Consider the following 24,151-nt stretch of genomic DNA (forward strand, 5'->3'; position numbering starts at 1 on the left):
TCGGAAACTCGCTGAAGTAGCTTTTTTTTTTTGCCGTAGGGTAGTCATACCCATTGTTTCCTTGTGGTCCCTGTCTGTCTGTATCCATCTGTTGTTTCTTGTCTTATACAAATATGGTTAGCACTTTGGTGCAGGGACCATCTTTTTTGTTCTGTTTGTACGGAATGTAATACAATTGGAGTCCTGGCCCATGAGTAGGGCTCCTATGTGCTACAGTAATACAAATAATAAATAATAAACAAGCACCATGATCCACTCCAGGAGTTGCTGCATTTCAGGAGTGGATGAAGCAATCCCTACATTTGCCGTACATATCTCCCAGAGGAGTTAGGAATCTTAGCTGCCTTGTTTGTCTAGCTCTGAGATCTCTGGATTAAAGGGTGCTAAGTATCATTATTGTTAACACCACAAGTACCTGAAAGGAATAAAGCGAACCTAATTCCCAAGGCTATTTTGGGCATTAATAAATTTGAATAAATCTAAGCCTGAACCTGGTCACATTTAGGAAGAGTAGCAAGACATCCACTTTGCACAGGCTTTCCACTTTATATTGACCATGGGCTAGAAATCCCGGCCACTAGGCCTAGTCTATACTAGAAGAAATTTGCCAGAATAGCTATGTTGGCAAACTCACCTAGAGTATACGTAGCTTATACTGGCAAAAGAGTGCTTCTGCCGGTATAGCTTATACCCCTGAATGAAATAAGCTATACAGGTAAAGAATTTTTTTGCTGGTATAACTACATCTATACTAGGGCTTTATCGATACAAACATGTTGTTAAAAAATTGCCAACATTACTGTACTGGCAAAAGTTTAATGTGGAGACCTGCCCAATGGTGTCACTCTGTTCTCTAGATTCTAAGCACATGAGCTAAAGGAGGGAATAGTGCAATGACTCCTAATTCCTGGACAAGGTCTTGGATGCAATTTTAAGCTGGCTCCTATAAATGTTTGATGTCTGTAATGATGACATCATAGTTTGCTCAGAACTCTGAGCTCATGTCTTAGTAAGTGAAAAATTCTTTCAAATCACATTTGAAAAATGCCAAGTATGGCAAACAAACAGACTTAACTGTATAACGCCCCTATTGACACACCGGCCTGATCGTTAGCCAGGAAGTTGTTAAGTGATTTTTTTCTTTTTTCTGTTTTGAGACTTGGAAGCTGGAGCATATTAAATATTTGTTTCTCTTACACTGATGAGTGGGACTTAGTAAAAACCCACCAGCAAAATCTGTTCTATTAAAAATATTTTTAATTCTCAAATGGAAATGTAGGAAAGACCATTGGATTTGCGGCGTAGCAATTATCTTCCTATGAGCTATCACCATTATTCAGTCAAGCACAGCTATCTGCAGGGATAGATTTAATTAAACACAGTTATTAAGTGACTTCATTAGTATTTCTTGTCCAGACTCAAGAGACATAGCAGCAAAGAAAATCTGTCTTGGAAGAGCATTAGAATCTGTGTTACCAGAGAGTGTGCAACATTATGCCTCATACAACTTCCACCTTCACTAAATTATTATTTGTTAAGCATAATGAGCTTGTCAGATGATAGGCACGATATCAATATCATTATTCTAAAACTCTTCTTTCATCTAACAAAGCCCCCTCCTTGTAGACTGCCCACAGTCAGAGGCCAATTCTCTAGCAGACCATCTCTGACTTCTGGGCACTCTTCCCTCTGACACTGAAGAGAAACCACCTCAGAGCTGCACATAAAACACTGCTTTTGTTCAGCTTTTATGTAATCCTGATTTGAAATCGTATTTATCATTGAAGGTTAATTGTGTTTTAATTGTATTTATCGTTCCATGCTTAGCGATTTGTTTTCCTGAAGAGGTAAATTTAACTGAGTTATAAACATAAAAATGACTGCAATTTCAGCTGTCTCCAAGATGTAAAAGCTATAATCTTCAGATTCACAGGCTAGGGTTCTCTTTTTTTTTGTTGCTTTACCGCTACTAATAAGATCGTTAGTTGCAAGGTTCTTTGGATCAGGAACAAAAAGATTTTGAAACACTATTCTTTTCAGAAAATCTGATAAACAGCTAAGAGTTATATAAAGGGGGTTGAATGCACTGCTGCACAAAGACTGTTTATTTTTAGTGCTTTTAATAACACCTCAACCATAAAAGATAGCGACCTGGAAATGGTCATGTCGACATACTATTTAATTCTTCCAACCCCCATAAAACTTGAGTTGATCTGATTTCACTGCACAGAGAGAATGTACAAACAGGTAACATCACATGATACCTCTGCCAACGGGAATACACCAGAGAAATCGTGTGTGTCAAACAGACAGAGAACAAAAAGGGGGAGATTAAATTCAAAGCTTCTTCAGCAACTTAATCTAAATATTGAACTCATTTCCTTGAGAGGTTTAATTATAGGTCTTACTGCTGCTTTAGTGATCACCAAATATGATATTACTCCTGTTATTATCATTTATTACAGTATAGATATTACTGTATTTTTAACTCTCCTTACCAGAACATGCCAGTGACTGAGAACATGTGGAAAGTCTAACAAGATAAAAATCTTTATAGGCTCAGATTACACTCACTATTCAGCAAGGAAATCTGAATGTATACGGGAAGCACTCATGAGGAACTGAATTCATCATTGACTCATACCCCAATCAACACTTAGTTTCCATGGTACTGGCCCAGCAAGCCTCTCTTACAGTATTCACTGTAAGAAACACTCATTCCATATTCACAAATCCAATGCAGTTGGCGTCTAATGAGAGAGCCGTCTGGTCTGCAATAAAGGGTGTAGCAGATTGTCACTACCCAAAAAAACAGTAGTCTTAATATGCATTGTCGAGAACATCGATTTGTGAAGAAAAAAACCAATCAAATTAAGCACATTTCAACCTAGACTGAATAGGATGCAGTCAAAGCAGAATAGGGAGGAATTTTTCATTGGCAGCAGATGAGCTAGATGATTTATGCAGATGTTGTCCATCGCTAGAGTCTATTAGTCAGCGATTAAAAGGTAAAATGCATGGTGGATAGCTATGAGTTTGTTTAGATCAGAGGTTCTCAAACTGGGGGTCATGAGGCTATTACATGGGGGGTTGCGAGCTGTCAGCCTCCACCCTGAGCCCTGCTTTGCCTCCAGCATTTATAATGGTGTTAAATATATAAAAAAGTGTTTTTAATTTATAAGGGGGGGTGGGTCGCACTCAGAGGCTTGCTTTGTGAAAGGGGTCACCAGTAAAAAAGTTTGAGAACCACTGGTTTAGATGACTCACTTATATTCATATGTTTATATTGCTATGGTAAAACCCCGAGGTACAGTTGTTACAGGAACTATATAAGTTAATAAATAAAGACACATAAAATAAGTTAGCCCTGGCTGATGGGCCAGTGACATTTAGGGCTTCAACCCCGAGCCAACCTGTACTCAAAGCAGCCTCTTAACCTGCAGTCTTACTCTATAGCAGCGTGCTACTTCCCACAAGAAAACATTTGAAGGAAAGCCTGAGTATGTGGGGCATGTTTGTAATATTTGATATCAAAACTTTTCTGAAGTAAATCACTTCAGCTGTACTACTTGCTACGGTCAATCACGAATGAAATACTATTTACAAAATGGTACCAGCAACTCCATTTGCCAGCTCCAGCAGTGCAGGTTAGCCAGCTTGTTAGATGATCATTGGGAGGCTGTTTGGAGAAGGGTGTCTTGGTAGTTAATGCTTTGTACCAGTGCTGAACTCACTGTCAGCGCTTAACAAATATATACAATACGAGTCCTATAGAGCAGTGCTTCTCAAAGTCGGGCCGCCGCTTGTTCAAGGAAAGCTGCCGCTAAAGGGCAGCCAGCACATCCCTCAGCCCATGCCACTTCCCGCAGCCCCCATTGGCCTGGAGCGGCGAACCGCGGCCAGTGGGAGCCGCGATCAGCCGAACCTGTGGACTTGGCAGGTAAACAAACCGGCCCGGACCACCAGGGGCTTTCTCTGAACAAGCAGCTGCCCGACTTTGAGAAGCATTGCTGTAGAGCAGAGCAGCCTCCTTTTAGATACACACAGCAAATAGGGCCGGCTCCAGCGTTTTTGCCGCCCCATAGGGTGACCAGATGTCCCGATTTTATAGGGACAGTCCTGATTTTGGGGTCTTTTTCTTATATAGGCTCCTATTACCCCCCACCCATTGTCCCAATTTTTCACACGTGCTGTCTGGTCACCCTACGCCCCAAGCGGGGGGGGAGGGGGGGGGGGGGCTGTGATGGGCAGCGCTTCATTCTTCAGCAGCAATTCGGCAGCAGGTCCTTCCCTCTGAGAGGGACTGAAGGACCAGCTGCCGAATTGCCACCGAAGACCCGGACGTGCCGCCCCTTCCCGTTGGCCCGTTGCTTGCTGCGCTGGTGCCTGGAGCCGGTCCTGACAGCAAACAAAAATATGTGGAGAGAGCTATAGCACACTAAAACACTTCAGGAATTCTTACAGAAAAAAAAAAAACTTTCAATGCTGGTGAACTCTGACATCTCCCTTCACTCCCTTTTGCATTTCTTTGTGCAGGCATACAAGCTGTTAATAAGGACTATTATTAAAGACAGACCAGGGTCTCTTCTTACTCAGGCAGGACTCTACTTGTCATGAGCTTTACCACTTGGCTATTTGTAAACAAACAATCTCAGTCATGCTGAATAAGAAATATTAAGAGTTATATCCACAGCTTGTGTAGAGAATTGCAGAATTTTACCCAGGTGCATTCGCACCAAAAAATACCAAAGTTCTATATGTAAAAGAACTCAAGATCATTTTATGTTAAAAAATAATCAGACAGATTACATTAAACTTGAAATATTGCCCAGCTGAATGAAACAGTCTGTTGGGTGCTGCTCTGAATTACATCAATGCTGCATAAAACCCTTGATTAGAAAACAATACAGTTTCAAGCAAGGCAGGTGGTCACACTGCCTGCTCCCCTCCCAACTCCACCCTTTAAGAAGATAAAACAACGGATCACCATTTTGGTTCCACATACCATGTGCATCAAAGAATTCATCATCTGAGCTGTCGTCTGAATCTCTGGCAATGCTCTGCATCCTCCACTCGGATATACTATGGCGGGAGGGGCTTGCTGGAAAAAACAAAAAAAAAGGCGTATGCGGAAAGCTACATAAACAAGGCAGAGTGTTCCTGACATGGTCTTTGCTACAGGAACATAGTCGTGTGCACCTTGTGAAAATCTATCACTGCAGCGATAGATTAAGGCACAATATTCCAGTGATGCTAGTGTGATGTCAATGTACCACTTTACAAGTCCTGTTTGCTTACTGTGGTTATAACCTGCCCGCAAGCTGCCACATTAAAGCAAGCTGTTTGTATCACTCTTATGCTATTTTGAACGGCAGCTATTTATAACCATTAGTAGGATGTGTAAAATCATTTTGTTTTTACAGTTTGCAATTAAAAAGGAAACAGTCTGATTTGTAAGCCTTCTTCTCGACTGTAACAGCACACAAGCCGTGCTACAGCTTCCACTAACTTTCAGATGGGAAACTACCTGGAACAGTATGGAGAGAAATAATCTGTTTTCTAGAAGGAAATTGCTTCCATACCAATTGGAACACAGATCTATTTAAACTTTAACTGGGGTGATTTAAATAAAATGCTACCAAACTATTTTTATGGAAGTTCTCAGTGTGCACTATGGACAGATTTACACTAATACAGTGAGAACAAGAGTACATGACAATTCCTTCAGTGTCTGTTTGCCCTCCTTTTCTTACATCTACTTGATCCCTTTCATTTTCCATTTTTTTTTAATTAATGGAGATATCCCATCTCCTAGAACTGGAAGGGACCTTGAAAGGTCATCGAGTCCAGCCCCCTGCCTTCACTAGCAGGACCAAGTACTGATTTTGCCCCAGATCCCCAAGTGGCCTTCAAAGTTCATTGTGCTAAGTAAACCTTTTGTGGCATTAACTTTCAAAATACAATTTAGAAACTAGCTACTGTGAACTCTTTTTAGCGGAGCTCTTCACAGGATACTAAGTCAGCTAAAGTGAAAATCATACACAAAGAAGCAAGAGAGACTGGTTCTCTCTCTCTCAGTTTCACTCATGATTGTGGTGCACCCGTCAATGTTACAGAACAGGGAGCACACACAAAGTACCTGTAGCAGCAGCATTCTAATGTAACACAGCAGGGTTACAATTTTCATTTAGCATACAAAGAACATTGAATGGCTCATGTTATTGTAATGGCTGTATGAAAACTATTTATTCCATTGCTGTAACAGGGTTAAATATGTGAGTCAGATTCTTACGATTCTAATTTTACCTCCTAATTGTCATGTGGAAAGACCACTGTGACCCTGAGTAGAGGCAGTTAATTACAGCTTAGTTGGTTCTGTAGCCCCCGACTATCCCACCATCCACCCCTCTGGGAATAGCGAGCAGTGTGATTGGCATAGCCGAGCTAAATCACACTGGAATGACGTCAAATGCACTCGCATGCTAGTTTCTAAAAATAGAGCACGTAATAATATATGGGATGGTGACAAGAGCCCCACTCACACCAGGGGTCTTGCTTAGGCAGTGTAAAACAGATCAAGTCTGCATACAAAGAGAGGGAGTTACTTTCTTGTCAAAGGTAGCTGTAAATCCAGACAGCTCTTCGCATTTATGTATGTGAATATGTTGCTGTTTCTTAAACCTAGCATGAAAGAGGATTAAAATATCTGCATGACGTATTTCCCAGCTCATTGCAATTCACTCCTTTCATCACTTTTTCCAGTAAAATCCATGCCAATCTGAAGTTTAAAAATCATGCTTTGCTACCAGTGAAAACCTTTAAATGAAATCCTGAGAGGTGCTGAAGAACTGCAATTTCCATTGGCCAAGTCTACACCAGGGACAAAAATGGTGTGTTTTTTACAAGGAGATAGCTAACAAGAGACGTCTCTGTCACTGTAAAATACCGGCACAGCCAAGGCAAGTGGTAGTTTTATCTCCAGGTAAGTGTGTATCAACTGAAGAGAAAGTTACTCACCTTGTGCAGTAACGGAGATTCTTTGAGATGGTTGTCCCTGTGGGTGCTCCACTTTAGGTGTTTTGGCGCCCTGCACTTCTAATCAGAGATTTATAGTAGCAGTGCCCTGGTTGGCCATGTGTGCAGCAACCATCTTGAGCCACTCCGAGCGGTTACCCCCGCGTGCGCAGCCAATTGTCCCCCAATTGCTTCTCTAACCCAAAGGATCAACATGAAACTCCGAAGTGGGGGGGGAGAGGGAGTAGTGGAGCACCCACAGGGACAACCATCTCAAAGAATCTCAGTTACTGCACAAGATGACTAACCTTCTCTTCTTTGAGGAGTGTCCTTGTGGGGTGCTCCACTTTAAGTGACTGTAGAGCAGTGCCCCTTGGTGAAGAGGAGGGGCTTCGGAGTTGATTTGTGAACGGTGGAGAGCACCGAGAATCCAAACTGAGCATCTGCGGCTGATTGTTGCTGTAATGCATAGTGTTTGGTAAAGGTATGGGCTGATGCCCAGGTAGCTGCTTTACAAGTGTCCATGATGGATACATTATTGAGAAAGGCTATCAACGTGGAGCGCGCTCTAGTGGAGCATGTCCAAAGTCCAGAGGGAGCTTGCAGATCATAGTTTTAGTAACATAATTGGATACAGGTAGATATCCACTGAGAAAGTCTCTGCTTGGAGATGGGTTGACCTTGGGAATGTCCTGTTGTGGATACAAACAGTCTGGCTGATTTTCTAAATGTTTTTGTTCTGTCTATGTAGAACGCTAGCACTCTGTGGACGTCCAGCATGTGGAAGGAGGCCTCCCTGTTGTCAGCGTGCAGTTTGGGGGAAAATACAAGTAAGTAAATGGGCTGGTTGAAATGGAAGGGGGTAGGAAACTTAGGATGTGGTCGTAGGATTACTTTGTCTTTGAGGAATGTGGTATAAGGTGGGTGCGCCATTAGGGCACCAGCTCTTCCACCCTTCCTGCTGACGTGATAGCTATTAGGAAGGCAACCTTCATGGATAGGTGCAACAACGAGCAGGTCATTAGTGGTTCAAAAGGTTTGCCCATGAGGGCATGGAGAATGAGATTGAGATCCCACATAGAAGTCGGGTCCCGTAATGTGGCATAACTGTTCTCTAAGCCCTTGTGGAAGTGCTTAATGGGTGAGTGAAGATGGTGACTCCATCCACCTTAGTGTGGAAGGAGGTGATGGCTGCTAGATGGACTCTGAGTGAGCTAGTAGATAGGCCTGACTTTTTTTAGTGTCAGTATGTAATCGAGGATTATGGGTAGAGGGGCCGATTGTGGAATAATCTGCTTGTCCCAGCACCAGGTACAGAACGGTTTCCACTTGTGCGTGTATGTTTTTCGTGTGGTCAGCCGCCGGCTGTTCAGTAGTATGTAGTAGTATGTCTTGTACTTCCTTGGAACAGTATGTCTCAAGTCCTGTCATCCACAGATCAGCCAGGCCTTGAGATGGAATATTGAAATGTTGGGGGAGATGAAGGCATCCTGTGTCAGCAAATGAGGCATGAGGAAAAGGGTTTATGGTGGTGTTCCAGCCATCGTTTCAGGTATGGGAACCACGTTTGTCTGGGCCATGCTGGTGTATTGAGGATGACTCTGGATTTGTCTTGCTTGATCTTGTGAAGGACACAGCTCAAAAGGGGGATTGCGGGGAAGGCATACAACAGTGAGGCTTCCCATTTCAAAGGAAAGGCATCGCCCAGAGAGTCGTGTCCCAGCCCGGCTCGGAAGCAGTACTGTGGACACTTGGCATTGTGAGCCATAGCAAAAAGATCTATTGAGGGGAATTCCCATTGTTTGAATAGAGTTTTTAGGATTCCGGAATCAATCTTCCACTCATGCGTTTGTGAAAAGTTCCTGATTAGTTGGTCTGCTGTAGCATTCTGGCATCCTGGTAGGTAGAATGCCATGCTGTCTATGTTGTTGGAGATGCTCTACTGCCAGAGGCAGACTGCTTCTGCACAGAGTGGATAAGATCGGGCCCCTCCTTGGCAATTTATATAAAACATAGTCGCCAAGTTGTCTGTAAGAATCTGGACAGTCCTGTTGCAGATTAGGGGGAGAAAGTGATGGCAGGCACTTTGGGCTGCAAGTCAGACAGCATTTGAAACCTGGAGAGCCAGGGATGTCTGAGAGGCTATGTTGAAAGCAAGAATGGGAATAGTTCCGTTCTTATGCCTCTTTTGTCATTGGGTAATTACCCGCCTGAGGTGGGGGAAAGAGGAGGACTAGGAGAGGAAATGTTTTTTTGTTTTTTTAATGGTAAAGAAAAATTTAAGGCGAAATTAATAAAGAAAGGGTACTAGCTGGGGAAAGAACTGAAATAATAGAAATATCGAAAGCTGTGAGGCACTGCTGTCATTCCGACCGAAGCCAAAGGCGGAAGAGAAGGAACTGGGGGGATGGTTGGCTGCACACGCAGGGTAACTCCTAAGAGCCGTGCAAGATGGCTGCCGCATGTGTGTGGCCAACCAGGGCACTGCTACTACAAATCTCTGATTAGAAATGCAGGGTGTCAAGAGAGCCTCCGAAACAACCCTGACATCATAATCAAAAAGGCTGACAAAGGAGGTGCTGTCGTCATCATGAATAAATTGGAATATGACCAAGAGGCTGCTAGACAGCTCTCTAACACCACATTCTACAGGCCATTATCCTCTGATCCACTGAGGATTACCTAAAGAAACTACACCATCTGCTAAAAAAACTCCCTGACAAAGCACAGGAACGAATCTGTACAGACACATGCCTAGAACCCCGACCAGAGATATTCTATTTGCTATCCAAGATCCATAAACCTGGAAATCCTGGATGCCCCATCATCTCAGGCATTGGCACCCTAACATCAGGCTTGTCTGGTTATGTGGACTCTCTCCTCAGACCCTACTCTACCAGCACTCCCAGCTATCTTCGAGCCACCGCTGACTTCCTGAGGAAACTACAATCCATCCATGATCTTCCAGAAAACACCATCCTGGCCACTATGGACGTAGAAGCCCTCTACACCAATATTCCACACAAAGATGGACTACAAGCTATCAGGCACAGTATCCCCGATAACGTCACAGCTAACCTGGTGGCTGAACTTTGTGACTTTGTCCTCACCCACAACTATTTCACATTTGGGGACAATATATAGCTTCAAGTCAGCGGCACTGCTATGGGTACCCGCATGGCCCCACAGTATGCCAACATTTTTATGGCTGACTTAGAACAACGCTGCCTTAGCTCTCGTCCCCTAACGCCCCTACTCTACTTGCGCTACGTTGATGACATCTTCATCATCTGGACCCATGGAAAAGAAGCCCTTGAGGAATTCCACCATGATTTCAATAATTCCCATCCCACCATCAACCTCAGCCTAGATCAATCCACACAAGCGGTCCATTTCCTAGACACTACTGTGCTAATAAGCGATGGTCACATAACTACCACCCTATACTGGAAACCTACTGACCGCTACACTTACCTACATGCCTCCAGGTTCCATCCAGGACACACTACACGATCCATTGTCTACAGCCAAGCTGTAAGATATCACCGCATTTGCTCCAATCCCTCAGATAGAGACAAGCACCTATAAGTCTCTATCAAGCATTCTTAAAACTACAATACCCACCTGCTGAAGTGAAAAAACAGATTGACAGAGCCAGACGAGTACCCAGAAGTCACCTCCTACAAGACAGGCCCAACAAAGAAAATAACAGAACACCACTAGCTGTCACCTTCAGCCCCCAACTAAAACCTCTCCAGCGCATCATCAGAGATCTACAACCTATCCTGAAAGATGATCCTCTACTCTCACAGTAGGAGACAGACCTGTCCTCGCTCACAGACAACCCCCCAACCTAAAGCAAATACTCACCAGCAACCACACATCACTGAACAAAAACACTGACCCAGGAACCTATCCTTGTAACAAAGCCCGATGCCAACTCTGTCCACATATCTATTCAAGTGACATCATCATAGGACCTAATCACATCAGCCATACCATCAGGGGCTCGTTCACCTGCATATCTACCAATGTGATATATGCCATCATGTGCCAGCAATGCCCCTCTGCCATGTACATTGGCCAAACCGGACAGTCTCTACGCAAAAGAATTAATGGACACAAATCTGACATCAGAAATCATAATACTCAAAAACCAGTGGGAGAACACTTTAACCTGTCTGGCCATTCAATGACCTGCAGGTGGCTATCTTACAACAGAAAAACTTCAAAAACAGACTCCAACGAGAGACTGCTGAGCTGGAATTGATATGCAAACTAGATACAATCAACTCAGGATTGAATAAGGACTGGGAATGGCTGAGCCATTACAAACATTGAATCTATCTCCCCTTGTAAGTATTCTCACACTTCTTATCAAACTGTCTGTACTGGGCTATGTTGATTATCACTTCAAAAGTTTTTTTCTCTTACTTAATTGGCCTCTCAGAGTTGGTAAGACAACTCCCACCTGTTCATGCTCTCTGTATGTGTGTATATATATCTCCTCAATATATGTTCCACTCTATATGCATCCGAAGAAGTGGGCTGTAGCCCACGAAAGCTTATGCTCTAATAAATTTGTTAGTCTCTAAGGTGCCACAAGTACTCCTGTTCTTTTTTGAAGACACCTAAAGTGGAGCACCCACAGGGACACTCCTTGAAGAAGAACTGTAGGTTGTCCAATGTGGTTCACTTCGCCCAACTACATCAAAGGAAGGAATTCTGGCCCCAAGGACTTCAATAGGCCACGTTTTCATCCTAGGATTTTACAGTGAGATAGCTACCCTACTGCAAAACACACAACTTTTTTGCTACTGTAAACCCTGCCACTGTCTTTGATGTGACTTGTGCCTGACGGAAACACTGACTAAAGATGTCACGAGTCATCTTTTCCAAAGAGTGGGTCAAGAAAATGAGGAGTGTACAGTAAAGGATACTTGAGAGAATGTGACTTCCTACTGCACAGGGGAGATTCCTGGGTCTGAAGTGAGTCCTTCAATGAGGTTCATTGGAGCCTCTTGGACATTTTTTCCTGCATGGCATTTAAAAGGAAATACAAACATGATCCATGGTGGCATCTGATCTCCTTAGCCATGGATGATGGTTAGAGCACATTAACAGCAGCAAAATGCAACAGCTGTCATTCATCTCTCTCTTCACCGACAGTGGTGACCTGTATTATTTCCCCAAAAGGCCAATTATGGTGCTTAGCTGTGCAAACTACATTGCAGCAGCCTGGGAGCCAACCCCCTCCTTAGAAATGAACGACAAGCAGTAACATTTATCGCTGATCAGGGAGGATTATGCCTGTCACTTTAACTGTATTTCAGAGAAATCCAAAGCAGGAGACATGGACTCTAACAATTAATCAGATCAAGGCCTATTCAGTGACTCTCTCTCTCTGCATCTAGCATTTCACATCAGACAGGCACATGTCCAGAGAGAGAACATCGCCTGAGGAATTAAACCTTATAAAAATGTCCATGTTACTAACAACATGGACTAATTCTTCCCTCCCCCCCATGGTGCCCTGCTTGTTTTCTTTTGACAACAATCACTGCCACCAGCTCTCACTGCCTTTCCTCATTTCCCCTTTTTGTAATTTATTTAACTTCGACGGAATTCATGGCAATGTCATTTCAGGAGCCGCTGTTGCAGCATGGGCATAACCCTCAACACAGCTCCACCAGAGGGGACTTTCACACCAAATGCACAGGCTAACGAAGTGAGTCAGTTAGCTGGTAGCAAAAAATAAGCTCTGACCCATTGTATGGGCTAGCCACTGAAGTGAGACATGATCACACTTACCCAGCGTGTTACATCAGCACCCTTTATGCTTGAACCAAGGCAAGAGTTGTATGGTTTTTTCCCAACGCAATTAATCCCATTACAAAACATCTCACCTCCTCTTTTTGAAGATCGCGAGGATTTGGAAGACGTGGACCATTGCTTGGTTATCCCTCTCCCAGACACGGCTTCACCAATATTACTAGCAGCGTCTGCTGCGTCGACGGAGGACATGGCATTGCTTTCAGCATCATTCTTGCCTGGGGAGTCTTTGGCTCCGTGCTGCTCTGCCTCACTTTCACTGTAGCTGAACTGAGCCATCTTCTGAGCCAGCATCAGCTGTGCCTCCTTCTCGAGCTGCCGGATGTCCTCGATGGTGAGCCCGTACCATTCATCCTGCCAGCACCACGCCTGCCGGTGGGCTCTCACCATTACCTTCCGAAGGCCTGCAAAGCAACAACATGCCAGTGACCAGAAAAGCTAACACACAGCAGAAACTTTATTCATTTAGTAGAAGTCTCTAAATCATCACTGAGTTGATTTTAGTGGCATTAATTACACAGAGCTAACCAATCTGCCATAAAGGGGTCTCTGCTAGGAGGGATGTTACCAGCCATTTGAAAACTATACAGACTGGTCAGTTCACTAACCCCTGACCACAGTGGCCCACAGCTGACACTGCACAGACGTTCAATGGGCCAGAGTCTGGACCACTAAAGACAATGCAAGTTTTGCCACTGATTTAAATTGGGGATGGTTTCATATAATCCAAACCCAGAGCTGGATTTCATGACTGGCTCCTCTCTTTATATATATAATGAGCCTAACTAAAAAGCCAGACCCAGCTACAACTCACACTCTGAATTTTGGGAAGTTTGAAGTCTGGATCCAAATTGTATAGGTCAGGTATATCCCTGGTCAAAGCTTTGCCTGGCTTCCTATCCAGGAGAGTTTCAAACGGTGCTATCAGGTTTTCCCATGAATATTGCATGCAGCTCTACTTGTGGGCAAAATAGAATAATGAATATGAGCTTCCAAACTAGTGGCACAGGAGGAGAGAGAGAAGGGGAAATAATACTTTATTTCACAACATACAGGCTCTTTTTACTGATGCATTAGAAACATCTAGTGGATAATGACATCATTTAGCATTTTACTCCAATGCATCACATTTCCGAAAGGGAGATCCTTCCAAACATGAACAATATTTACGATTGTGCTCCAGAAACTTTCTTCCAAAGTTAAACATGATGGCCACCATTACTAGGACATTAAACTTTAAAGCAGATGTCATTGTTTGGGATTTTCAATGAGGACTACTTAAAATCTCATGGTAGATCATGCCCTTAAACTGGTGATTATCTCTGATGGATGCACAGGACATACAAACAGCACATTCCAATTTTCAAGTCTTTTACAAACATTAACAAATTCATTCTCACAAACCCTTCAAATAAATAACATTATCCCCACTTTACATATTGGGAAACGGAGGCAGAGATGGGTTAAGGGACTTGCCCAAAACAACAGAGGTGAGATTGGAAGTCCAGAGTTACTGGCGCTTCGATTATTGTATCAAGTCCCCACATTCTGAGTGGGAATGAGACTACACAGGAAAGCTCTGAGACAGTCCACCATTTCAATGAGGCCTCTGACCTAAGATCACTGGCCACAATTGTGCTTCTGACATAATGAGCCACAGAGAGGTCACTGAACTGCCCCAGGATTATTGAAGCCAATTAACAATTAATTAAGGGGGAAAAAAACAGTCAAGGCCATGGGTAAAGACTGGCTCTCTCAGCCCTACAGAGAATAGAGATGGGACAGACCTAGTAAAGCCATCCTCCACCTCCTCTGCTCCTGATGAAGGCAGAATTGCTCCCCACAGAATACAGTTTCTAGTTGTTTGTCTCAAGTGATATTCACAGCTTCCTTAAGAAAGATTTCTAAGAGTGTAGAATGGCTAACTACTACAATGATTTTCCAGATCTTCAGTCTAATGTTACTTTTGCTTAGTTATCTATCCTTTTGTAGCAGCCTAAATCATTCCTCTCCCTTCAGTTGCTTGCACCCTTTAATTATTTGTAACATGTTACCTGATACGTCTCCCTGCCACCTTCTGTGATTGTTTTTATACACATATTTGATTCTTTCTTTCCATATAAGTCATTCTCTCCAGCCATAGGCAGTGTTGTTGCTATTCATTCTGATGAATTCTCTGTCAGATAATGGTGCTACAGTCAGTTTGCCAAGCACCATGAAGTCACTTATTGCCTCTGATAGAATGACTCAAGACAAGGCAGCGGCATATTGGGTCATTGGTTCCTGTGTCAGATCAGTCTGAGCTCACCGTATGCTCAGGCTATGTTTGCAAAATACAATGGCGTGTATCAATGTTGTGTGCGCGCTTGCCAGGCATCCAATGCTCTTTTTCAAAAGGTAATTTCATGCAACACATGCATGTCCTAGCCACTGCATTGTGACCTTTTGGGGCAGGGCAGCAGTGATTAGCATCTCAATTCTGTTCAAATTTCCCCCCACCCCTGGCCAATTTGATTTTGTTTCACCAATCAGATTATTTGTCATGGACTTGCTGGGGAACTCTTTAGCTATGGGTGTCACCTCCAATGCCTTTCCCAAGAACAGCTGGACATTCAGCAGCTATAAACAAGGCTTAAACTGCCAGTCACATATCCCCCTTTTTTTGAGGCTGAGAGTTTATAGCCAAGAAATTCTTTCACCAGTTTCCACTGTATTGTGCTCTGTTCTGCCACAGCTGTGGTTGAGATCTACCATGGGTTGGAACTGGAACCTTTTAGGACAGTGGCAGCACTCTGAAAACGGATTGCTTAACCACCTTGAGAAAGGGTGAGTGCTTGGTCTGATCACAGTGACCCTTCCAGCTCCATCTCAATGTTGGAAACCTGCTGCCTCCACCTGCCCCTATTCCAGAACTCGGGAGGCTCGTTAGCCTGACGATCTCTGCTCACACTACTGAATACAGCCTGGATATAATAATGCCTCAATTGCTCTGCTTCTCTCAGAAACTCTCTGTGTAAAGGCTCAGACAGCTCTGATCACAGACCTTATTTTAATCATTAGGACCAAGAAAATCACATGGGATAGTAAGCCAGACTCCTTTAATTCCTCTTCACCTCCCTGTCTCACTCCCCTTCCCTTAGATTATAGGAATTACATGTATAACCCCCATCCCAACAACGAGAGAGCAGTCCTCCCCTTCTGTACTAGAACTGGATGAACAGTTTGGCTGGAGATCTAAATCACCTCTTCCTACAGCACTATTCTTTTGAAAATGACATCGCGGGCTCCCTGTTTATTGTGTGTCTGTCATTCCAGACCAACAGTTTTCATTTAACCAGTAAATAAATGTTTTTTCTACCTGCCAGGCTGCAGACTCAACCTGGGACAGGACAATTAAGCTGGGCATGGCTCTCTCAGGCACAGGACAAGATCTGGAGGCAGTGTACAATTTGGCCTCCGGAAAGAATCTTTCTTGCTCTCCATGGTCTAAAGTTCTTACCTGGCCCCCACTGCCATAATATCTGAGCATATCACAAACATCACTGAATTTATCCTCAACACCCTTCTGCGGTAGAAAAATAATATTGTGGCAGCTTGAGCACTGTGGCACAGAGGGACCATGTAACCTTTCTGAAGTCACAAAGGAAGTCTGTGGCTCAACTGGGAATTGAACCCTGACTTTGAGTGTCTGTCCAGTGCCTTAACCACAAGACCATCCTCCCTGTGCACGAAGGGATTCCCAGTTCCACTACCAGATCCCAGGAGAACTTTCTGGGGCTGTCAGAACAAAAAGCATTTTACTTTTAAACTGGGCAAATGTGATCTAGAGTCAATAAGAGCAAACAACCATGGAACTCCATGATGCTATTTTTACAGAAGAGAGCTGGAACAACAGACATTGCTGAGCAAACCACTATCACATGGTAATATGGGTCAGGGTCAGGTTTGCTGAACTAGATGGATGTAACCTTTACTGAATTGTTTTCTTTCACTTTTGACACTTTTAAGGTACATCTACACTGCAGTTGGCAGCATGTTTCCCAACTCAAGTAGACTTACATGCACTAGCCTGGCTTGAGCTAATGCACTAAAATAACAGTGTAGCCAGGGGTAGCATGGTTGGGCTGCTTGGGCTAGCCTGTGAGTACGAACCCGCCTGGACCCCTAGGGGGTATGTACTTAAGAACGGCCCTACTGGGTCAGACTAAAGGTCCATCTAGCCCAGTATCCTGTCTGACGACAGTGGCCAATCCTGGTGCCCCAGAAGGAATTAACAGAACAGGTAATCATCCAGTGATCCAACCCCTGCTGCCCATTCCCAGCTTCTGGCAAACAGAGGCTAAGGACACCATCCCTGGGTGGCTAACCCGAGCCACCACCATGTTAACCCCAGCTACACTGCTATTTTTAGAGCATGGGAGCAGGGCCGGCTCCAGGCACCAGCGTAGCAAGCAGGTGCCTGGGTCGGCCAATGAAGAGGGGGGCGGCACGTCCGGCCATTCGGTGGCGGGGCCATCACTCCCTCTCGGAGCGAAGGACCTGCCGCCGAATTGCCACTGTAGAATAAAGCGGTGGTAGAGCTGCCGCCGATCACGGGTTTTTGTTTTTGTTTTGGTGCTTGGGGCGGCAAAAATGCTAGAGCTGGCCCTGCATGGGAGCTTGATCCTGTCTAGTCAAGCTGGGAAGCACTCTCCCAGTCTCAATATAGACATATCCGTAGATTGGAATGCAACAGACTGGTCCAATAACATGAAGAAAAGCTAGTGCTACCATGTAGTCTCCCAAAGAGCTCTCTCTTTCTCATAAAAAAGACGAATAGTAAGGGAGAATCAGAATTGATTTTCATCTTGAGAAATTTAGAGAGAACAAATTGTCACAAAGCCCTGGCTTGTCTCATTCCGGTTCTCACCTTCATTTATGGAATGAGCACAACCCTATTTGTCCTTATGCAGGCAAGACACCCACTAAAGTCAATGTGAATTCGGCCTATGAAAGAAATGCAGGAACAGTCTCTTTATGGATAAGCACCAAATACCTCTTCAGCCTACATACTAATAATAGTTAGTGTGGTTTTATTAACTCTCCAGGGAGTGCAACATTTTGATTAAAACAAATAATATTGCCGTACTTTTGAGTGAAGAAAAGACTAGTATCTCTGTGTTGATTTAATTGTAATATTTTCCACTGTTTTAGGACAGATCATCCCTTGTGATTATCAGCAGGCGGTGGACGTTTAATCACTTGTCTTTCAAGCTTGTCATCCCAGCTAACTCTGTTACAGTCAAATTATAATAATACTTCTAGAATTCAACCAGTGTGGAGCCATTGGAGGGCTCTGTCTGTGGCTAAAGATCTCTCTTCATAGGTCAGGGTTTGCTTTTTCTATTTAAGTAAAACCACAAATACAATCCAAGTATAATATAAAAACACTGCAGAATCTAAGTATATCTGGGCAGTTGTTTTTACACACAAGAGTGACACGTCCCAAGCATTTTATAACACACTTGCAATTTCCTGGCTGCAGATAAAGGACGTCTGATTTCCCTTGTGTGGGCACGTTATTTCCTTGATAGCCATAACAGATACCATAACCTTGTCCGAACAGTTCTAGTTGCTTGAACATTTCTGATAAAATGTAACCCTGAAGTTGTGTGTTTATTTCCCCCCCGCCCCCCGTTTCCCTTATTTAGGCTACTCACAAAGCAAAATGACATGGTTATGTCTGATCCTCCAGCTGCAATCTATTAAAACACAAGCTTAGCGGAGATGCCAACACTTGTACATATCAAGCTGTAAGGGCTGGCCAATATATGGGAGCCCTTCCATAGACTTAAATGGGCATTGGATAAGACATTACTAGATGAGTACTTTACAGAGAAAATTTAAGTGACACAAAACTTCTCAGAAAAATACGGACTTATCCAGAAAATTCTCAAGTTATCAGCACTAGCATACACATCATCTGCAATATATAGTCTTAAGATACATCATCACTGATTTGTTTAAGAAAAACAAAAGAAATATAACCCATGTACAAAGGGTACCAACTGAGTGGGAATGGCAAAAATCCTAAACTTGTACAACATTGTGCATCATTAATGTAAACAAACTCTTTGGGGTTCAATCCAAAGCACATTCAATTAGCACAGCAGACTAGGGGCACGTCTTCACTACCCGCCGGATCGGCGGGTAGCAATCGATCTATTGGGGATCGACTTATCGCGTCTAGAGAAGATGCGATAAAATCAAACCCAGATGGCTCTGCCGTCGACTCTGGAAATCCACCACGGCAAGAGGCGGAAGCGGAGTCGACGACGGCGCAGCAGTAGTTGACTCACCGCTGTCCTCACAGCCAGGTAAATTAACCTAAAATACGCAACTTCAGCTACGCTATTCACGTAGCTGAAGTTGCGTATCTTAGGTCGACCCCCCCCCCATAGTGTAGACCTAGCCTAGATTAATAGCCCACATTTTCAGTGAATGTCTCAAGATGTCAGATAACAGAGCGACTGTCCAATTAGTTAACAAATGACTTCTATGTTCAATCAGAGACTGAGAACATTTCAACGGTCTCTCTCACAGCCATTCCCTTCCTTATCTAGCCTCTTAGTAAGTCAACCACATATTATAATTTTCCTATTTTTAACTAAACTAATGTTTTCTTCTCTTTCAACTCTTTCCCCGAACTTTCTATTGTACGTCATTACTGAACACAGTCTAAATAACTCCATAGTGCAGAGAATTAGGAGTCTGAACTCCTGCATTCCACTCCCAGTTCTGCTGCTAATCTGTTGACCATGGACAAGTCACTTTACTGTTCCATGCGTAAGCTTCCCCATCTGTAAAATGAGGACAATAGGGAATTTGGGATGAAAAAAGGTCCTCAGAGAAAAACACAAGAGAAGTGCGAGGTCTGAGTACAGTTTAAACCCTCCTACGAAATTGAGTTTACTTCTACATTGTGATTTTGCTATTACCAATTTGGCCTGAGACAACAAGCACATCCTCCAAACTGTTACCAGTACCAAGGGAACATATTAACACCAGGGAGACTCTCTCCTACATGGCAAGTATTGCATCCAGGGCTGTTAAGCAAGGCTATCCATCTCCCACAAATACCCAACTTTTAATTTCCACTCTTCATTCAATTTTCTGACTCTGCTTCAAAGACCTCTCCTATTTTATGCAACTTAAAGTTACTTCAGATCAAAGAGGCATAATTTATATCAATAAAACACAGCGGTAAGGAGCCTGAGTGGCAGACAATCAGATGATATGGCTCACTGCAACAGCTGGATTAACAAGAGACTGAATGAAGTCTTTTAGGAAATATACAAGAGCCATCTTTCCAAGAGACCACAATTTAACTTATGCAAAGCTCCTTTATGAAAAGGATTGGAAAGATTACATTTTTATTGCTAAATGTCAGTAAACGTCAATTTCACCCAACACAAGCAAACCAATGAACAATATTTCCATCGATAATAATCATATTTTACAGATAGGCAAAGAAAGAAAAATGCTGCTTGAGAAGTTATTAGCGTTTGGTTTAAGGATATTTATTTTGACTTGTGATGTTGACAATTTGTGTTTTAACAGTTATAAAGCTTTAATGTTTTGAATCTCAACATCCTCAGACATTAAACCATTGCTGTTTGGCCCCACACTACTGTCTGACACCTCCCATAATTTCACACAATGAAAATGTAAATTGATAAAAAATGCTTAAATATAAACATTGATACTATCAGTTGAAATCATGAAAAAAAAAACAATTCTGCCAATCCTATTTATGAATAATTGAAAGGGCCATATACTTCCTCTTCATTTTCCAGATAAAAAGGGCTCATTTTATTTTGTTGCCATGTTTTGTGACAGAGATGAAATTAACTCATTTCCCCAATATACTGAGGGGGTTTGCTATAGTGTAAGAGCCATCTATAGTACGGCCTGTCAGAGAGGAACAATTCGTCCTCACCAGACTGAAAGACTGGCCAAGAGCCTCGGGTTATGGACAAAGTAAAACCAAAATGGCTCTAGCAGAGCACTCGATACCTGCTACTGAGGCTAGTGAATGGACTGTAACAGTGCTCCTGAGATAACTAATATGGAAAACACAGTATGATTACAAACAACGGGACCAATGCTAACTATTGTAAGCAGTACCACCGTCATTCTGTATGAGCGGGCAGAATCAAGTCAAAGAAGCTTTGCCAATAGGAAGGAACGACTGTGCAGATAACGTAGGAAAATGTAGTGTGAATAGAAGCTGGATGTCATTACTTAATGGAATCCAAGGGCTTTCAGTATATACATTTGAATTAGGACATTACATCTGGCATCTTCATTTCCATTTTAATGATTGTGTTTTAGTGTAATTACTAAAATCTTGGATTATCTATCCTTTTTCCCAGCACTCACACATATAATTTCTGAGACATCTGCTGGTTAGCATGCACACATTCACTGCCCTCTACTTCCCACCTTCTCTAAGCCAAGAATTTAGCACGTTTTTACACAGAATTTTAAAGTAAGCAAGAGCTGGGGTTTAGTACAGTTTTGTTTGAGGTAGCTGGGAACTCTTAAAAGAACACTGAAATTTGACTTAACACGAGGTACTTAACTGTAAGTGTCATTTACCACCTCTGCATTGCCTGGGTAGCCACTTGGCACTCAGCAGACTCCCACAGCTCTCTCCCAGCCTAGACTGGGCTCATTATAAAAACCTGTGGTGGATCCCCCAACTGAATTATCTTGCGCTAATGTAAGACTATCCCCAATTGTTGCCACAAACTGAGACCCAAAGCAAATTAAACTTCTGAGCCTCAATAAATGAATAATTTTAAATGGTGAATCCTGTTTCTGTTTTTCCCCACCCACCCCCCACCCCCGTTTTTGGGAGCATCAGCACGTATGGGTTTGGGCAGAGATGGGAAGTTCCAAACTCCTGCAAGAAAACCTGTTCTCACAAGGCATGATTTTGCAGACTCAAAGTTTTGGACAGTTTGGATAAGCAAATAAATTACAGGATGTTCACCCAAACTGAACCAAATCTCTAAACCTTTAAAGGCATCATGTCTTCACTTCATCTAGCACAAACTGAAGTGCCTCCTACTCTATACAGACAAACTAATGAAGGGTCTAAAATTTGAGATCAGCTGTTGGAAGAAAAAGTGAGATATGTATTTTCCAAATGGATTACCTTATTCCACCTACTCCCTATGGTGCAAGTCCCAGTAATTGTCCCCAGCAGGCAAACCCAGGGAAATTCAATCCAATCAAAACTAGAGCAGCTGGAAAGCAAGGAGGGAAAATGACCCATCTGAAAGTGTACCTGCAAATGAGATACAACTGGAATGGCTCAGTAGCAGGTAGAGGCGGGTTTGATTGTTTTTGCATTAGCTTTGCAATTTTCTAATGCAGATGAGAGGTTAGAAAGCAGTGTTAATCAGTATCAATGCGTTCACAATTCACTGTCAAAGTGCTAAAACTTGGCATTTGAGACCCTACAGTGACTGGAAACATCAGTAAAACCACAGAATCCCTACTAGAAAGAAGAAATTATGGGGCTGCACTGGCCATTTAGTTAGCACTGCAACTGATGACCAACAGCCTTATTTAACACGCATCAGTGCCATCACTCTGTACTTAATGATAATGCATCTAATCAGTACAACATTTCTAGATAATTGAATGTGCATGTTCTGAGCAAGCAACCTTCTAGGCCCCCTATGTAGTAGGGTCCCCTATAGCCTGGATTCTTGGGAAGGACACTTGGCAGATTTCACTGTTTTAAGGAACCATTTAATCTCTTTTCAGACCAGTCGTACATCCTGCCTATTGTGGCGTGGCGCAAAAACTGTCTCAATTATGTTACAGATTTTTTGCAAAGCCGAAGCACAAATTATTACCAACGCTGCTGCCATCGTCCCGCCATGTACAGCATCCATTTAGCTAGTCCTCTGACAAAAACACAAGCTGGCCTCCTTTAGAGGCACCGACGCAAGAATGCACATGCTAATCAGTGTGGTACCTTTACTGTAGCTGAGAATTGCACTGAACCACATTTAATTATAATCACAAGAGGACAGAGAGTCTTCAGTGGTGCATCATTGAGGACTGAGAGATTTGTGACTATGCAGAGCCCCTGGCCAACCCTCCTCCCACTCAGAAGGGAAGCAAGGAGGCCTGAGAGAGAGAGCAGTTCTGAAAGTGTGGGGCAGAGTGGAGATTCCCCACCCCCTTCCACTGAGCCCTGTGGCAGGCTCCTCTGCAAGGCCCATTTACTTGCGTTTGGGAGGCACCTGAGGATTTGGCCCACTCTAAGGAAAACCAACAGACCTTTGAAAGTGTTGGTTAGATTTGTGACAGATGAATCCTTTTTGCAGAGGATTAAGGCCCTGCCCAACATTTTCCAGGATACAGCTATGACCAAACATGGTTAGGGTCCACACACAGTCTGACTGCAAACAACGGGAATGATGCTGAGTATTCTGGGCAGTCCCACAGCCATCCTGCATGGCCCTGTCAAAAATCTCTTTTAAGGGCATCTCTTATGTTATATGCACAGGATTCTGGGCCAAGTGTTAATCTGAGTAGCCCAGTGACCTCTTAAGGCATCCACACATGAAAACTGGGCACATACTGTTTATGTAACATGCTGCTGCACTCTGACTCAGAAATGCTAAAAACAATGTTAAAATTTTGACAGCACGTACAAGACTATAGTTACTCACCAACGTCGTGGATAAATCTCTCGATTTTGGACTGCATCCCCCAGTATCTGAACTCCACTTTGCACAGTTTATATGCACACATGATGGGATATTTCCCAGGGTTGTTCTTGTACCCCTCAATCCAGTCCTCGGACAATGGCCCTCTTTTAGTCTTCACAGATTTATAAACCTTTGGATCCTCTTCTGACTTGTATTCATGTGGTGGGATAGGATCTTTAACAATATCAATAGGATCTAAAGGCAGAAAACACAACGTTTTTTAAAGGTTTTCTCTTTCTGCATAACTATAAAATAACACTTTTAAAAATCGCTTTGGTGTCTATCAGAAACATTAAAGCAATTTAGCTCCTTTGTATTTTCCCTTAAACAATTGATATTTAAACTGTTTATACAATTCTGCTAGACAGGGATGTTGACAATGCCTGGAGAACTCACGTGTACAGTCTTAGCAAATGGATATTTTGCCCAAAGATTTTGTAAACCGAGGGTATTTTGGCAGATCTGTTACATCTTTTCAGCTGTAAAAAGAGTTTTTGTATATTTCACCCTTCAGCTCCTCTCATGCCACC

The 24,151-nt window shown here is 43.1% G+C and overlaps 1 protein-coding gene across 9 annotated transcripts in view; it reads right to left on the reverse strand.

Annotated features, from left to right (window-relative positions):
* The window catches only part of PITPNM2 (phosphatidylinositol transfer protein membrane associated 2), a 205,022-nt gene that overhangs the window by 49,597 nt on the left and 131,274 nt on the right, over positions 1-24,151 (reverse strand). For all 9 annotated transcript variants that reach the window (XM_034791626.1, XM_034791625.1, XM_034791623.1 and 6 more), the window contains 3 exons: positions 23,583-23,816; positions 12,921-13,250; positions 5,006-5,101 (listed from right to left, as the gene is read on the reverse strand). In XM_034791626.1, the coding sequence (XP_034647517.1) occupies positions 5,006-5,101; positions 12,921-13,250; positions 23,583-23,816 (660 nt within the window). The remainder of the gene's footprint in view (positions 1-5,005; positions 5,102-12,920; positions 13,251-23,582; positions 23,817-24,151) is intronic.

The sequence above is a fragment of the Trachemys scripta genome, chromosome 15 (assembly GCF_013100865.1).
Source record: "Trachemys scripta elegans isolate TJP31775 chromosome 15, CAS_Tse_1.0, whole genome shotgun sequence".
Taxonomy (NCBI): Eukaryota; Metazoa; Chordata; order Testudines; family Emydidae; genus Trachemys; species Trachemys scripta.